The 17,846-nt window shown below is 54.1% G+C and overlaps 2 protein-coding genes across 4 annotated transcripts in view; one reads left to right on the top strand and one right to left on the bottom strand.

Annotated features, from left to right (window-relative positions):
- Positions 1-7,847, bottom strand: part of LOC148003256 (uncharacterized) — a 30,744-nt gene extending 22,897 nt beyond the window's left edge. For all 3 annotated transcript variants that reach the window (XR_015629298.1, XM_087568230.1, XM_087568232.1), the window contains exon 1: positions 7,326-7,847. The gene's annotated coding sequence lies outside the window, so the exon portion shown is untranslated. The remainder of the gene's footprint in view (positions 1-7,325) is intronic.
- On the top strand, positions 5,451-6,639 carry Znrf4 (zinc and ring finger 4). The gene has a single exon (NM_001024878.1). The coding sequence runs from the start codon at positions 5,578-5,580 to the stop codon at positions 6,559-6,561; it is 984 nt and encodes a 327-aa protein (NP_001020049.1). The 5' UTR covers positions 5,451-5,577; the 3' UTR covers positions 6,562-6,639.
- Positions 7,848-17,846: the final 9,999 nt, after the last annotated feature.

The following is a 17,846-nucleotide window of genomic DNA, read 5'->3' as shown; positions in this document are numbered from 1 at the left end:
GAAGAGGCAACTGTGGCCTACAGACTCTGGGAGAATCATAATGTGTGGTAAGTCAGGAGCCAAGGAGATTCTCAGAGATATAGGATGAAGAAAGGTCGAGTATGGGGACCATTTCACGTGGGAGTGAGGGGCCAGGAGGCGTAGGAAGAGAGAGTAGGGAAAAAGGACAGGAATAGCCAGTGGAGGCAAAACAGCCTGCGATTCATGGATCACTGACACATGAGGGGTACCTGACTGGGGCTGCAAAGCAGATGGCATTGTCTGGCATCTTCGGTTGCTAGAAACCTGTTTTTTGAGACAAGGTCTAACTGAACCTCGAGGTTGTCAGGTTGACTAAGTAAAACTGTGCTGGAGAACTGAACTCAGTGCCTCACACATGCATGCCACACTTCCCCCACTAAGCCACTTCCTCTGTCCTAAGAGCAGATTTGAGGGTGACCTTGAGGCCTGTGAAGGCCTCTCTGGGTCTGACAGCCTGACAGGGCCTCTCTGGCTGTGGTGATGCTGAGGACAGCAGTGGCAGTCAACAGGCATGTAGGAGCTGTGCAAATGGCTGGTCTGGGGCACACTGTGACAACCAAGTGACGGGCTTTATTAGTCCATGAGCCGAGTTGGTTTAAAATAGCATCATTGTGGCAACAAAAGCAATTTGCTCTTGAATTTTTATTCTGAACAGATGATATGCCTTTAATCAAGCAGGGCATCCCAGAACGCTTCTAATTACCCCGAGTCAAGGGCTTCACAGTCGTCCTGGCATCAATGCTGGGCGCATAATAAGACTTTTTACAAAACAGGGTCCCTGGGAGCTGGGCCAGGGAGCTGTGTCCAGGACTGAGAGACCTACCTTCCTTGGGGTGGCCTGAGTTCAAACTGGTGACGAGGGTGCAGGCACCAGGTCTTGGGACACAAAGGTCCAGCTGGAACTCATGAGAACACTTTAGGGGGGTCTCTGTCTGCTTTGGAACCCCATTTCCCCTTCTGTAAAATGTAGCTAATGCTAGTGTCAATATGTGGTAATGAGAAAGAAGTAGGATACTCAGAGACTTAACATCACAGTGGTCATGCTAGTGTCCATGTGTCCTCCTGACACTGAGGTAGGAGGATTACTAGTTTGTTTGTTTTTTTTTTTTCTTTTTTTCTTTTTTTTTCGGAGCTGGGGACCGACCCCAGGGCCTTGTGCTTGCTAGGCAAGCGCTCTACCACTGAGCTAAATCCCCAACCCGGATTACTAGTTTTGAGCCAGTTTGAGGTACAAAGTAAATTCTGTCTCCAACAAACAAGAAAGCCAAAGAACCTAACAAACAACCCTTCTTTCTTTCATTGTATCAGTATTAGCTTAGTTTTGCTCCAGTTACAAATAGGCCCACATCTCCCAGGCACACGTTTCCTTCTCACCTACATCAGTATGGTCATCGTGATGCTTTGGTCTGGCTCACAACACTCAACTCTGGGACTAGGACTCTTAAGTGACAACAGGTCATTTCCTTTTGACCTTGGTCAGTTTTGAAGCCTCTAGCAATCCAACTTCTCTCAGAAGCCAGAAAATAGGTATGTGCATGTAGCAGTCAGCTATTGCTCAATAACAACACCTGCTGCATCTCTGTGGTATGTAATTGTGAGCCTGTACATGTTCTCATGGCCTCAGGTCATCTGGAACATGGGTACAGTTCCATGAATCTGTCACTGTCTCTGGGTATTCCATGGTTTGAGTGTATCTGTGCTGTGTACTTGCCATGCAGAAGCCATGCAGAAGCTATGCACGTTGATGCTCACATTGCAGCTGAGAAGTCCCATGTGCAGTGACTTCAGGAATGGCTGGATCCAGGTGCTCACTTCTCCTGAGCCTCTGCTGTGTCTAGGTTCCCTGCAGAAGCCCTACGGAGGGATGGCAGTGGGTTTTGAGCCCAAGGTGGGTTTTCATCCTTCCATTTTCTTATATCAAATCGCCCAGACAGCATGCCAGCGACTTCAGGAGCTTGACTGACGTGAAAAATGGGCAAATTATAGCCTTCTTTTCCCACTGTGCTGCTCACACCCCAGTCACACCGTAGCTTGTCCTAGACGAGAACAGACTGGCTTCTCCACAATCTGCTCACTGGTCTCTCTCTGCCCTCCGTGGGATTACATGACTGGCTTCATCTCCCAGGGCCTCTGAGAGTTCTGTTTGGAGAGTCCTGATCCCTCCTCAGCTCTGACCACAAATGCATTTACTTCCAGTCAAGGAAGTCTAGGGCAGAGTCCTAAGGGCGAAGCCAGAGCATACTGTTTAATTGATTCGCTCTTAATTGGCACTTTTCCCAGATGGTCCCTAGAGGAGGGGCAGAGAGCTTCCTCCACCTTTGTTCTGAGGTCGTAGACCCCATCCTTCTGGAGCCTCCTTAGCCACAGGAGTGAGAGGTTGGGGGCATGTCCAGGGTGGAGTCCCACCTAGAATCTCCCAGTGAGGGAATTGGGGACACGAAGTCCACCCTAGAATCGCCCAGTGTTGGGGCTGGGGATGTGGTCAGGGATGGAGCCCAACATAGAATCCCCCAGTGAGGGGAATGAGGACGGCGCTCCATACAGTCTTAAACTGTGAAGGGAGCCGCAAGGGTGGAAAGGACAGGTGAAAGGCACTGATACACAAACGCGCGGGTAGTGGGACCAGACTGGCTGGAACGCCTGGTCCTCTTGACTCAGTCTCCCCAGCGCTGGGCTAAGAGGCGCCCAGCGTTAAGTCTGGTTTCCTTGACTTGTCTGGAGGCTGCTTTGGGGCTTCACACTGTGCCTTCCCACAAGCCACGCCCCAGCATGTTATAACATTTCCATTAAGCGCCAGGAGGTAGATATCCCTCGGCTAAGGATAACTCTCAGGCTGGTACTTGTCACCCTACACCCGTCTTGAACTTGGGGATAGCTTCTTAGAGACTTCTTCCTTCCGGATTTTCCCTGGGATGAGGCTGGGGGTGTGGTCAGGGATTCCTGCCACTGCCCTGAGATTCCTGTCCCTTTGCCCTGAGAATGTCTGTGCTGCACACAAAAGACTCCACTGTTGGTCTTTTTTGTGGGGAGCGTGACTCAGAAAAGGGGGGCACCCGCACAGTGAATAGATTTGGTTTCTCTCAGTCCCTTATCTTCAATCCTTTCCTCCTGGACACCCGTCATGGCCAAGCCCTCCTGCTGTTGTCCCTCGATGGCTGATGGCCCCTAGTTCCCGATGTTCACTCCCTATGTGCAGTCCCCTCCCCATGAGTGTGAACTGGAGTGTGAATTGCTTCTGACCAATAGAATAGGGCAGAAGTGATGTCACTTCTGGGACTATGTTATCCTACCTTGCTGACTCCCAGATCTTTTTCTGACAACCACGTTCTCTGCCCTCCCCCTTCTGTGTTTGTCCCCTCCCCCTTCTCCAGCTGCTTTCCCCCACCCCCCAGTTTTTATTTTTTTCTTTAAAGATTTCTGGATTTAAGGTGTTTTGTTGTGAAAGAATTCTAAACTTACAGGAAATAACACTCATCTTGTGGGCACCCCTTCCCCTCACCACACGGACCCCAGCTGGATGGCCAGATGGCCAAGCAGTTGTGTCCCCACTTCACTGGGAAGTCACCCGATTTTTCTTTCAGAGGGTTTCCATCTGCAGCCCAGACTGGTCTGGAACTCAGAGCAATCCTCCTGCCTCATCTCTCCCAGTGCTGGAATGCAAGAGATTTGTTGTTCTTTTGGTGGTTGTGGGCTGGATATCCCAGGACCTTTCTACATGTTCACACTTTTTTGAGTCTCTCAGGGCGCTTAACAATTTGTCTTCACCCAGGACCAAGTCCCTCTGCAGATTCTGCCTCGATTTCTATTCATCGCCGCCTTCTTCCTCTCTAGGGACTTGTTTCTGTTGCCTCTCAGTAATTGTTGTGGCTACTGGCCCTCCATGTCTGCAAACTGTAGGTGCCTAATAAAGAATGTGTGAGATTGACATTGCCTGGTCATGAGCATGGGGCTCAAGCAGCATGACTGTGTTCCCGGCATGATTTGATTTGTCTGGCATCCACATGCCCTGGCACACAGCAAGTGCTGGCACCTGGACTTGAATCCCCAGAACCCAAACACAGCTCTGAGGTATCTGGGCCATTAGGGGAGCCCACTCAATCAGCAAAGCCCTGTCTCAGAAAGGTAGGTTAGGGGAGGGCAGAGACTCCAGGTCCAGAGACTCCAGGTCAGCCTCAACCTGTGAGGCAGGAGGATCACTGTGGGTTCATGGTCAGCCTGGGTTACAGCATCCAAAGAGATGGCAACACAGTCATGGCACAGGCCTTGGGCCTGATGTGCATTTGGTGCTCAATATGTCCTCTCCTGTGGTGGGGCCCGAGGCATCCAAAACCTTTGTTAATCTTTTGAGAGACTGGCCCTGCCCACCTTGGAGTCATGTTATGGGCACTGGCTGGATGGGTAGGGGTGTGTGTGTGTGTGTGTGTGTGTGTGTGTGTGTGTGTGTGTGTATTATTGGCAGGTGGTATCGCCTTTAAGGGGAGGAGCCTGAAGGGAGAGCTATGGGTTGATACCTTGAGAAAGGGCTTTCAGGACCAATTCCTCCTCCCTGCCTCAGAACTTCAGTCACAGCTGATTATGGTAGGAGCACTACTCACACCAAACAGTACCAGAGCTCTGATTGGCCACAGGGAACTGGGGAGCGAGATTCAGAGGGGGCAAGGCCTTTCCAAGGGTGGCACAGTAGAGGGCGAGATGACGCTGAGCAAGGTGCCAGGTATTGAGTTCGAGGAAGGCAGGAGATCGTTGTAGCTGTTTTCTTGATCTCCTCACTAGCATAATAGTCATCAGTTGTTGCTGCACCCACTGTTCAGAGCTACAAAGTGACACTGGCCTGGCGAGGACGGTCCCTGTACCAACAGGAGGGAGCGGATCCAGATCAGTCTCCACGGTGCTGGGTTGGGGAAGGGAAAGGAGCTCCTCAGTCTATGTGAGTTTTGGGAGAGTGTATCCCTTCACCAAAATACAAGTTCCAATCTCTTCCTGGGTTTTATTTATCCTCTAAGGTGGGGAGGCTGAGCAGAGACCAGCCAGTCGGAGTCCTGAGTCCATATGGCCACCACACAAGCTCAGAGCTGACAGGAACAATAACAAGGTTCCGCTTCCCTGGGGTGATGACAGGGTGCTCTGTCAACTGGAATCCTGTGCCTGAACTGTATGTGCTCATATGCCAAGTTAGACTCGGTTTTCCTATTCATGAACTAATGTCAAATGGGGCAGATGACCCAGGCTCCTCTGGTAATGACCTAAGTCAGGGCTTAAGTAATGCTCCACCAGCCATAGCCCGCAACAGCCAAGGGTCTTTATGACAATGACGTCATAAAGGTCAGAAGCGTCCAGAACCCTGAGGTGTCATCCTCAGAGCAGGTCTCCTGGACATCATGTGGCCTGAACTGTCCCCGGGAGCCTCTTCCGCTTGAGGCCCCGGAGTTCGGCCACAGCAGGCGCCGCTCCCACCCGGCCACGGGGTCCCCGCGTGGCTCCGGAGATGCCCGAGGGGCTCCCGTACGGTCCCACAAGGGACTCATCGGAGCTCAGGAGCCGGAGGTAGGGACCGCCATGGCGCGGTCGGCGTGGACACGGGTAGCCCCGCTGGCCCTGGTGGCTCTCTGGCTGGTCCTGTCCCTGTCGCCCACGGACGCTCAGGTTAACCTGAGCTCTGGGGACTTCCTGGACCTCCCAGCGCTGCTTGGGGTTCCCGTGGACCCCAAGAGGGCACGCGGATACCTGCTGGTGGCCCGGCCGGCCGACGCCTGCCTCGCCATCGAGGGCCCCGGGCTTGACAACCGCTCACTGGACCCACTGGTGCTGGTCCAGCCCCTGGGCTGCTCCTGGGAGCACACAGGACGGCGAGCACGGAGAGCCAGAGCCACAGCAGCCTCAATGGGTTCTGAGGCCCCAGGGCAGCTGCGCGTGTTTGAGGACCTGGAAGTGACCGTGCGCTGCGACCAGTCAGCACGCGTGCTGCTTCCGCATGGGGAACCCTGTCCCGAACCCGAGTGTCATCCCGTAGTGGCTGCGTCCTGGGCCCTTGCTCGAGCGCTAGCCCTGGCTGCGTCTACGCTGTTCGTGCTGCGGCAGCTGTGGCCGTGGGTCCGGGGCTGGGGGAGCCGGGGCACCGCGGTGAAGACGCAGACGTGCCAGAAGGCGCAAGTGCGCACATTCACGCGCCTCAGTGACCTGTGCGCCATCTGCCTGGACGACTACGAGGAGGGGGAACGGCTCAAGATCCTGCCCTGTGCGCATGCGTACCACTGTCGCTGCATAGACCCCTGGTTCTCGCGCGCCGCGCGGCGTTCGTGTCCTCTATGCAAGCAGTCGGTGGCCAGCACGCACGACGGTTCCACGGACGGCAGCATAGGCGGCGACGAAGCACCCCTGCCCGGACACCGCCCGCCTATATGGGCCATCCAGGCCCGGCTGCGCTCCCGCAGGCTCGAGTTGCTAGCGCGGACAGTACCCTGCCGTCGCTGCAACAGCACCACGTCCCTGGGGATGGCTGAGAACGTGGCGCCCTCAGAAGCGACCCCCGAGCCCTCCTGACCCCAACTGACGCGGGAAGGGGCGGAAACTAGGCAGGGGAGGTGTGGGGGGGTGCCCAATAAAGCGTGTTTGAATCTGGATGGTTTCTGGCTTTCCTACACTGTGGCTGTAGCCAAGCCACAACCACGCCCAGGGAGTCAGACTCCTCCCGCCCACCACAACGTAATCACGCCTCGTTGTCCCCACCCCAGCAAAGCCACGCCCAGTTCAAGCCCCGCCTCAGCATAGCCCTGTCCCCCTCCCCCAGCATGGCCACGCTCCCACCCAGAATAACTACGCCCCGCGCAGGCCAGTGTTTGTCCCGTCTCGTTTTCACCCCCACAGCCCAGCACCTGTCCTGCCCCGGGGGCTTGCGACTGAGGCCAGGTCGTCTACTTTACTATCTCGCCTTTCAGTTTCCCCATCTGTAAAACGGGTTCAGCAGTGATGCCTGCCCCACTAGTTTAAGGATGACTGATTTTCAGTATGTGCAAAGGCCTGGATGAGCGGTCAGCATTTGTTGTCAGGAGTGATGAAGCCCTGCGGTGGACAAGGCCACTGTCCTTGGAGGCAGTGGCCTTCACATGCAGCAGGCGCTTGATAAGTGCACACGGAGTTCCCCTCCTTCTGTGAGTGGGAGGTCCCCGTTTTGCCGCAGTCTCTCTGCCCTGCACCCGGGCCTGGGCTTGTGTCCAGCAGCCTCCGGTTGGCACCGGCTCTCAAGACTCCCAGCTGCTGGGGCGCCTGTGCTACCTCCGCACCCCAGTGCGGGCGGGGACCCCTACCTGCCCGACCAGGCGGCGCCATCAGTGTTCGCCCGCGGAGGGGCAAAGGGGGAAACTGAGGCTTTGCAGAGAGCGCTGCCTGCGATGACAAGGCGCTGGCGGGGACCACGGAGTCTGTAGCCTTCAGGTCTCCTGCGTTGCTCCTCTGGCCTCTCGGGTTCGCAGGGTCTCAGGACACCCTTGTTCAAAAGGAAAATTGAGTCTCTGAGGTTGAGGGCTGGAGCAGGGCCCAGGCAGAAGGGATCCGAATTTGAACTCCAGTCAGGGGCTACCTAGACATGTCCCCTCTGTCTATGCAGGGAGGGGGTACCCCGGTTTCAGTCTCGAGGATCCCTAGGCTGAGGCACAAAGTTCAGGAGAGCAGCACTGCGGGGCCCTCAGGGGTCTGGGCCTGTGCAAAGGTCCTGCGGCCCGGTGGGAGGTCTGCAGTGTCTCAGTCCTTTCAGGTCCCGGTGCTCCGGTGTGAGCGGATCCTCCGTGCCCCCACTCCGTCCCCACGCCACCCCCGCCTACGTCTTCTGCAGACCCTGCAGCGCCGGACACCCCCTGCCCTCCTCCCGCCGCCTCCTGCGCCCCGCCCACTGCCCTCCTCCAGACTTCCCCTTCTCCCGCTCCCCCTCCTCTGGCAAGCCCCCCCCACCCCGGTCTTGCCCAGAAGGGGAGGACATCCTAGGAACAGATGGCCGCCGTCCTCGCCCAGTGCTTTGCCAGTTAATTAACGCCGCCTGTAATTAAACTTCCCACAAATTAGCTGTCAGCGTCGCTAAAGACAACCGTCCTCTCAGATGCCATCTTGACGAGCAGGATCCTGAGTCTTGTCAACAGGATAATTAGAGGATGGGGGTTGGGTGGGGGTGGGGTTATCTCCCTCCTCTAATGTCTCTATCCACACCCATGGCCGGGCTGCAGGCAGCACAGGCGTTTTTCTCTTGTTTTACGAATTCACATTTTGCATTGTGTTTTTGAGGCTTTGTTGAACACGTACTGTGCCCAGGTGTTGTGCGGGGGGGTGGGGTGGGGATGGGGACAGCAGTGATCAGGGCACATGGATGGACTGTTTAGCTTGAGCTTGACTGGCATGGGGAAGGGGAAAGGTCGCAGAGGTCGCTCTATGTCTCTGCCCCTCTCCCTTCCTCCCTGGCAGCTCTGGGCTTGTGCATCTGTCACATCTAACTGAATCCTCAAATCCCACCTCACTGCACCAGCCCCAGCAGTCTCTTTACAAGTGAAGCCATCACCACCAGCTGCTCCGGGGACACCCATGGGTGCGAGTTTCTCCCACTTGGGGAACACCAGGCTGGGCTCATACGATGCAGCTGTGAAAAAGAAAGGCCACTTTACAGATTCAGGGCCTTAGCAGATCTCAGGGGCTGCACTGAGTCTCAGGATCCATCTCCTCTGAGCGGGCAGAGGGGTCTGGAACTCACAGGACACCCATGGAGGCTCATAAGGGCTGAGTCATATCTGCTGCTAAAAAAACGGGGAGGCCAACCTGGGTTAGGTGACACCCTGCCATAGAATAAACAAACAAAAACAAACACAGTGAATGAGCCAGTTAAGGTGGACACACTTTTGATCTCAGAACTCCTGAGGTAGAAGCAGGAAGATCTCTAAGTGCCAGGACAGCCTGGCTTATACAGAGAGACCCTGTCTCAAAACCAAACCAAAACCAAAATGACTGCAAACCCTGAAGGAATGAACGAAACCTCTTTTGAAGGCAAAGCTAGCCCGGAGGCAGTGACCATCGATTGCTTGGTCCAGTAGGGCCCTGGGATCCATCCCCATATCACAGACCCAAAGGAGACAAACCTCAGGATAACCCCTCAGATTTGGTGCTTCCTAAAATTTTGCTTCTTCTTCTTCTTTTTTTTTTTTTTTTTTTTCGGAGCTGGGGACCAAACCCAGGGCCTTGTGCTTGCTAGGCAAGTGCTCTACCACTGAGCTAAATCCCCAACCCCAAAATTTTGCTTCTTAAAGGAAGCCCAGTCTTTTGCTTAGTCTAGCCTGGTCTCTATGGCGACTTGCACCTGTATTCTTCACACTGGGGGAGCTGAAGCAGGAAGATCATAAGTTCAAAGCCAGGTGATAGGAAACTGTGTCGAAATGAAATGAGATAAAAGAATAATAAAAACAAAACATAAAAATATTTGAAAGTCACTTTAAAGAAATAAAACGGGGTTGGGGATTTAGCTCAGTGGTAGAGCACTTGCCTAACAAGCGCAAGGCCCTGGGTACGGTCCCCAGCTCCGAAAAAAAGGAAAACAAGAAAGAAATAAAACAAGGACCAGCAAGATGGCTCATGCCTGAAGGCTCTTGCTGCCAAGCCCGGAGACCTGAGTTCAATCCTCATGACATGGTGGAAGGAGATCTGACTAGCAAGTTGTTTACTGACCTCCACAAGTGAGCAGAGGTGCAATGCTCCCCTCCAATAAATAATAAAAATACCTTTAAGAAATTTAAAATTGGCGAAAATACAAAATAATCTTAAAGACAAAATAACTTAAAAGTAAATAGAAAATAAAATGTATATTTGGCAGTTTGGGCACCACACCACACGTAGGTGACAGACTGACACATCACAGGCGCTCAATAAATGTGTAGAGTACATGGGTGAATTGGCACACAGTAGGTGCTGCATAAATGTGCGCACGTGTCATCCAGCACGCCCGAGGGTAGCGGAGGCAGGAGGATCAGGGATTCAAGGCCGGCTTGGAGAATACAGTGAGCCTGAGGCTAGCCTGGGCTATGGGTGACCTGGTCCCCGAGAGTTCCCTGCAGCCCAGGACTGCTTACAGGCGATTCACGCCCGGGAGGACGCGTCTGTGGCCTCACAATGACCAATCAAGACGTAGAGCCGGGCATTACCTCATCGCAAAGCACAGCTATTGGCTGTGGGTCCGCGCTGCGGCTGAATCACAGCGCTTGCGCAGACTCCTGGGGCCTCGGTCTGCAGCTTCGGGGGGGGGGTCTGATCAGAAGGGAAATGTGGGCGCCCCTCCCCCATATCAAAAAGGTGCGGGAGCGTTGAGAACCTGCTTCTTCCCCCGTTGTCCTAAATTTTGCCCAGCTACACCTCACATCTGTGTCCGGGTCTGGGACGCAGCCATGCAAAGACCTCGAGGCAGGGCAGAGCCTGGCAGTTGGGGGGTGGGGCGGGTGGACAGACTGGTGGGCCGAACCTGTGTAGCTGGAGCGCACGTGCAGAGAAGGAGGCAGGACTTCGGGGCAGGCGCTTAGAGGGCCTCATAGTCTGCACACAGGACTGCAGTTGGTCTGAAGGAGGGTTGTGGGCAGAGGAAGGAGCAAGTTAACTCGGTGGTCACGGGAAGTAGATGGCAGTGTAGACATTCTGTGTTCAAGTGTTGAAGGAAGTAGGTTGGGCCCCTCCCCTCTCTGAATATGGCAGGGCTGCTGCAGGCCAAATGGATGAGTAAGCCACTGCAGGCGACAGTGGAGGTGAGTCAACGCTATGGTGACTATGGTGACCACTCTCACATACATCCCTGGTGACCTTACCATTCCAGCCTCAGCCGCTGGACACACCGCCCCTCCTCCCCACCCCCATCCTGCCAGGTGCAACTAGGTCTAAGCACGATCCCCAAATTCCACCCAGAGCCGGGTTGTCTTTGGTTCGTTTGGTCATGTGTCTACCCTCCATGGCTCCCCAGTACCTTCAAAGTTGATTGCCATGGTGGCGTCCAGGCTGTGAATGACCAGTCTCAGTTCTGGCTTCCCTCTGAGAGGCACCAGCCATGGTCATTGGTCTGCATAGTACTACCAGTTTGTCGCCCAGTCCAGCCTCTGGCAAGCCTCTGCTATCCAATAGCTGCACCTGTTCTACACTCTCTCCTTTGGTTCCACCACAGCAGCTCCCCAGTGTTCCCAAACCCCTCCTTTGTATATGTCCTGATTTAGCTTCTGAAATCTGCATCTTGAGGGACTTGTGTCTCTGCCAGCCCCTGAGCATGCCTCATTCAGTGTCCTATTCTTGTCATCCTGACTCTGTCCTCAGGAAGGATGTCAGTCTGGGGTCGGTCACCGAACCTGGAGCTGCTGGCCAGTAAGCCCAGGGTGGTCCTGTCTGTTCCCCAGCGCCCTTTCCCTGTCCAGTTGAGGTGGAAGCAACCTCCAGTGGCTCATCAGGAGTTAATGAAAACTAACCCTGTCCCAGGAGCTTGCATGTCCCATGTGGGCCTCAGATCACAGGGGTCTCCACTTCCCCTCAGTTCCACATGACAGGCCAGCAAGGGATGCTTGCTATAGATGCTAGAGTGGGGCCAGACCCTGCCTGTGGCCTCATCTTGCTCCCAAACCTCAGTTTCCCCATGTCTGTGATGGACACTGGCTGTTACCTCATGTGGTGTACAGAAGAGGCGACGATCTGCAGGTTTTGTCCTGGATTTGGGGCGGGTGAGTTGAGTGTCAGGCTCTGCTTTCCAGCCCATGCTCATAAGGACAAATGAGTGCTGCCTAACACGGGACACCACAGTCTGCACTGCTGTGCTGGGGTCATGGATGGGACAGTGCTGTCTGATGGCAAGGACTGGAGCAGTTTATACACTCATGGGAAAGAATTGAATTTCTTGTGACAACTGGTGCCCCCTGACTTGGCTGGCATTGTTCACGTCCAGTGTCTTGGTCCCCTTAATAAACACCATCATCATCACCATCAGCCACAGCAACATCACCACCATCTTCGCCACCACCATTGCCTTCATCATCACAACCATCACCATCATAACCATCACCATACTCATAATCATCACCATAATCGTCATCATCATGATCACCACCATGGGTGACTGGATGCATGTGGGGAGCTGCGCCTGAACCTGACCATGTGGCTGATGCTGGTTTGCAGAGGCACACCGAGTGAGCCTGTCACCAGCCCCACAGAGCACTGACAAATGGAGAGAATTAAAATCCATTTAGAGGGAAATCTCTAAATAGGCCTGTGTTGTGTTTCCTGCTTTTCCCTTTCCCTTCCCTGCCGTTCCTGGCTGGTAATGTATTCCAGACACAGGACAGGAGGCTGACTTAATTGAATTTAAAAGCAGGTGTCACACCTACCTGTGTGAACCAAGCATGTGGAGCACACTAAGGAGAGAGAGTGCCTTACTGCATGTGCAGTGTCTTACACCAAGGAAGGTCAGAGGAGACAACCTGGGGATCCTGGGACTGATAATTTGTGAGGACTCCCCAAGAGATCAAGGCCCAAGGTAGAGCAGGAAGATCGGGCATCTGGAAGGTGAGTGTATGACCTCAGGCAACGCTCGCCTCTTCCAACTACTGGGCCCTCAATCCAGACAGCCCAGCTGCGTGATCACAGAGGGGTCCCAGTTCCTCATTGGGGAATTCTAGGCGGGGCTTAACCCCTGACCATGCTCACAGCTCTTTAGGATTTGAATTAAATGTATTTTATGGGTGTTGGTGTTTTGCCCGCATGTGTATCTGTGTACCTTGTACATACCTGGTGCCCACAGAGGGCAGAAGATGCTTTTGGTGCTCTGTGACTGCAGTTACAGAGGGTTGTGATTGCATGTGGGTCCTGGTCCTCAGCCAGAGCAACTGGTGCTATGCCATCTCTCCTGCTCTTCGGGGTCATCTTAAGGCAGAGTCTCACTGAGTTGCTTCTGTTACCCTTGAACTTATGTCCTTCTGCCCCAACCTTCCCAGTAGATGTTATCACATGGCTTCGCCATAGCACGTATAGAGAACCTGACTCCCTATCAGCGCTCTCCAACACACATCTCGGTGTTTATGAATCTTGTTTCTCTGAGGACTTTAATATAAGTTGGGTCCTAGAGTGCCTTAGTGTTCTATTGCTGTGAGGAGACACCATGACCACTGTAACTCTTATACAAAGAAGCATTTAACTGTGGGCTTGCTTAGAGTCCCAGGTTAGTCCGCTATCATCAAGGTGGGAGCAGATATGGTTCCAGAGCAGTAGTTGAGAGCTGATCTGCAGGCACCAGGCAGAGACAGTGAACCTGCTGTGTGCTTTTGAACCCTCAAAGCCCACCCCAGTGACACACCTCCTCCAACAGGGCCACATGTTCTGTTTTTTTTTCTTTTTTTCGGAGCTGGGGACCGAACCCAGGGCCTTGCGCTCCCTAGGCAAGCGCTCTACCGCTGAGCTAAATCCCCAACCCCAGGGCCACATGTTCTAATCCTTCCCAAACAGTTCCACTAACTGGGAATTAAAACTATGTGAGGCTATGGAGGCTGTTCTCATTCAAACAGCCCCAACACTATATTTTGTGACCCAGCAACCTCAGTCACTGAAGGAAATACTCACGAGGCTCACATTGTACCATGTGTCTCATCTTCTGACCTTTTTGTGGCTGAATAATATTCTACTGTATAATGGGCCATGTGTTCATGCAGTCATTTGTGTGTGAGCTGCTTTCAGCTGTTTACTGTTAGGAATGCTGGGACACATCTGTTACAGCAGCTGTGTTCCACCACGGCATTCCATGGAATGACTCTCTGTCAAGATGTCTTTAACAAGTGCCACTCAGTGCTCGCTCTGTGCCACAGTTCTCTACCTTAGTAAAGCTGTGACCCTTTAACTCCTCATGCTCTGCTGATCTCCAACCATAAAGTTATAATCATTGCTACTTCATAACATGTTTTTTTTGCTACTGTTGTAGATGGTAGTGCTTTCCAACAGTCTTAGGTGACTCCTGTGAAAGGGTCATCTGGTCCCCTTAGGGTTGTGACACACCAGTTAAGAACCTGTGCTGTGGTGCTGTCTGTGGCTCTCTGCTTTTGCTGAAGGACTCAGAGATGCTGCGCTAATGGCTCCTCAACCACTTCAACTTCTCCTTCCCTCTGTTTCTCTCCTCTCCACACTTCAAGTTGTGTGCCCCAGTCACCAGGACGTGACACATACAGGTCCATCTCCTTCAGTAACTTTCCCCCCTCTGTGTGTGGATTCACATGTTTGTGAGGCTAGAGGTGAACCTCTGGTGTCTTCCTCAGTCCTTCGCACTCCTGTCTTCAAATTTCTTAGCCTTTCGTGAAGCCATTCTCCATCCCTTAAGTGACATCATGAGATGTCCCCTCTGCATTTCTGTGTGACAATGGTTCCTTCCACACCGACTGGATGTGAACTCCCCACTCTTTTTTTTTTTCCTTTCTTTTTTTCGGAGCTGGGGACCGAACCCAGGGCCTTTCGCTTGCTAGGCAAGCGCTCTACCACTGAGCTAAATCCCCAACCCCTGAACTCCCCACTCTTGCTAGAGAATCTTACAACCCACCTATCTTTCCTCTCTGTGTGCAGCTAGACTTCCCAGTATCCCTTATTTTGCCCTTGGAAATGTCTCCCCATCTTTCTTTAGCTTAGTTTTTAAAATATGACACAGGATTTCTCTGTGTAGCCCTGGTTGTCCTGGAACTCACTCTGCAGGTCAGGGGTCCTCAAAGTCAGAGATCTGTCTGCCTCTACTTCTCAAGTGCGAGGGTTGAGATGTTCACCAGCCTCCCGTCCTCCTCTTGCAGAGGACCCAGTTCAATTCCCAGCACCCAAGTGGCTGCACACAAATGTCTGTAACTCCATCTCCAGGGGACCCAATGCCCCCTTCTGGCCTCTGTGGGAGCTGAACTAATGTTCACACACACAAAGACAGCTAGCTCTTGCCATGTCCTCCTGCATGCCGGCACAGTGAGGCAACACAGCTTAGCACTGCCAGGGTTTGCCGGAGCCCCCTCCAGCCAGGCTCCAGCCCTTGGCAAAAAGGAAGGGGGCTTGCCCTGCCTTTCAGCGGTGACTGAAGCATATCCAATTGCTGCATGTGCTTGCTGTCTGCAGCACTGTGGTGATGGATGAGGGCAGGAGTGTGAGGCAGCCTGTGGAATTTTCACTGTTTTGGGCTCTCAGCAGACTTTCTTCAAAAAACTATCTGACCTGATCTCCAAATAAGAAAGCTTTTAAACACACACTCACTCCTCACACACTGCACACAGCATCTTAAGTTAAAAAGGAAAGAAAAAAAGAAAGAAAGGGGCAATTAATACACAGCAAGTGTTGCATTCCTCAGGAGGACACACGGCTCAGGCTGAGGGGAGCAGGGACAGAGGGGACTCTCCACAGCACGGACAGGGGTGCAAGCGCAGATCCTTTGTGGGCACCTTCTGACAGGGACAGATGGAGTGGTAATTCTTCTCCTCGATGGTTGGATTACACTGAGTAGCTTGGCTTTGTCCAGAAGTCTGCCATACAGAGAAGCCTCTATTTCCCACAGCCATTTATCCCTTATTTGAAACATTGAGTCTGAAGGTAGGGAGGAAGGAAGGATACAGAAGGAGGTAAAAGAGGAGGAGGAGATGGGGGAGGAGATGGGGAGGAGATGGAGGAGGAGGAGATGGAGGAGGAGATGGAGGAGGATATGGAGGAGGAGATGGAGGAGGAGGAGATGGAGGAGGAGGAGATGGGGGAGGAGATGGAGGAGGAGGAGATGGAGGAGGAGATGGAGGAGCAGGAGATGTAGGAGGAGGAGATGGAAGAGGAGGTGGAGGAGGAGGAGGAGATGGAGGAGGAGGAGATGGAGGAGGAGATGGAGGAGGAGATGGAGGAGGAGATGGAGGAGGAGGAGATGGAGGAGGAGGAGATGGAAGAGGAGGTGGAGGAGGAGGAGGAGATGGAGGAGGAGGAGATGGAGGAGGAGATGGAGGAGGAGGAGATGGAGGAGGAGGAGATGGAGGAGGAGGAGATGGAGGAGGAGGAGATGGAGGAGGAGGAGATGGAGGAGGAGATGGAGGAGATGGAGGAGGAGATGGAGGAAGAGATGGAGGAGGAGGAGATGGAGGAGGAGGAGATGGAGGAGGAGGAGATGGAGGAGGAGGAGATGGAGGAGGAGGAGATGGAGGAGGAGGAGATGGAGGAGGAGAAGATAGAGGAGGAGGAGGAGATGGAGGAGGAGGAGATGGAGGAGGAGGAGATGGAGGAGGAGGAGATGGAGGAGGAGGAGATGGAGGAGGAGAAGATGGAGGAGGAGATGAGGGAGGAGATGGAGGAGGAGATGGAGGAGGAGATGGAGGAGGAGGAGATGGAGGAGGAGGAGATGGAGGAGGAGACGGAGGAGGAGATGGAGGAGGAGATGGAGGAGGAGGAGATGGAGGAGGAGGAGATGGAGGAGGAGGTGGAGGAGGAGGAGATGGAGGAGGAGGAGATGGAGGAGGAGATGGAGGAGGAGATGGAGGAGGAGGAGATGGAGGAGGAGGAGATGGAGGAGGAGGAGATGGAGGAGGAGAAGGAGGAGGAAATGGAGGAGGAGGAGATGGAGGAGGAGATGGAGGAAGAGATGGAGGAGGAGGAGATGGAGGAGGAGGAGATGGAGGAGGAGGAGATGGAGGAGGAGGAGATGGAGGAGGAGGAGATGGAGGAGGAGAAGATGGAGGAGGAGGAGGAGATGGAGGAGGAGGAGATGGAGGAGGAGGAGATGGAGGAGGAGGAGATGGAGGAGGAGGAGATGGAGGAGGAGATGAGGGAGGAGATGGAGGAGGAGATGGAGGAGGAGGAGGAGATGGAGGAGGAGGAGATGGAGGAGGAGGAGATGGAGGAGGAGATGGAGGAGGAGATGGAGGAGGAGATGGAGGAGGAGGAGATGGAGGAGGAGATGGAGGAGGAGGAGATGGAGGAGGAGGAGATGGAGGAGGAGATGGAGGAGGAGGAGATGGAGGAGGAGATGGAGGAGGAGATGGAGGAGGAGGAGATGGAGGAGGAGGAGATGGAGGAGGAGGAGATGGAGGAGGAGATGGAGGAGGAGATGGAGGAGGAGATGGAGGAGGAGATGGAGGAGGAGATGGAGGAGGAGATGGAGGAGGAGATGGAGGAGGAGGAGATGGAGGAGGAGATGGAGGAGGAGGAGATGGAGGAGGAGGAGATGGAGGAGGAGGAGGAGGAGGAGGAAGATGGAGGAGGAGGAGATGGAGGAGGAGGAGATGGAGGAGGAGGAGATGGAAAAGGAGGAGATGGAGGAGGAGATGGAGGAGGAGATGGAGGAGGAGATGGAGGAGGAGATGGAGGAGGAGATGGAGGAGGAGATGGAGGAGGAGGAGATGGAGGAGGAGATGGGGGAGGAGATGGAGGAGGAGGAGATGGAGGAGGAGGAGATGGAGGAGGAGGAGGAGATGGAGGAGGAGATGGAGGAGGAGATGGAGGAGGAGGAGATGGAGGAGGAGATGAGGGAGGAGATGGAGGAGGAGATGGAGGAGGAGGAGGTGGAGGAGGAGGTGGAGGAGGAGGTGGAAGAGGAGGTGGAGGAGGAGGTGGAGGAGGAGATGGGGGAGGAGATGGAGGAGGAGATGGAGGAGGAGGTGGAGGAGGAGATGGAGGAGGAGGTGGAGGAGGAGGAGATGGAGGAGGAGGTGGAGGAGGAGGAGATGGAGGAGGAGAAGGAGGAGATGGAGGAGGAGATGGAGGAGGAGATGGAGGAGGAGATGGAGGAGGAGATGGAGGAGAAGATGGAGGAGGAGGAGATGGAGGAGGAGGAGGTGGAGGAGGAGGAGGTGGAGGAG

The sequence above is a fragment of the Rattus norvegicus genome, chromosome 9 (assembly GCF_021556685.1).
Source record: "Rattus norvegicus strain SHRSP/BbbUtx chromosome 9, alternate assembly SHRSP_T2T, whole genome shotgun sequence".
NCBI classification, from domain to species: Eukaryota; Metazoa; Chordata; class Mammalia; order Rodentia; family Muridae; genus Rattus; species Rattus norvegicus.
This window is presented reverse-complemented; position numbering and strand designations above follow the sequence as displayed.

What these genes read in the sequence shown, in the direction of transcription:
- Znrf4 (NM_001024878.1), top strand. Translation starts at nt 5,578, where the DNA reads ATGGCGCGGTCGGCGTGGACACGGGTAGCCCCGCTGGCCCTGGTGGCT.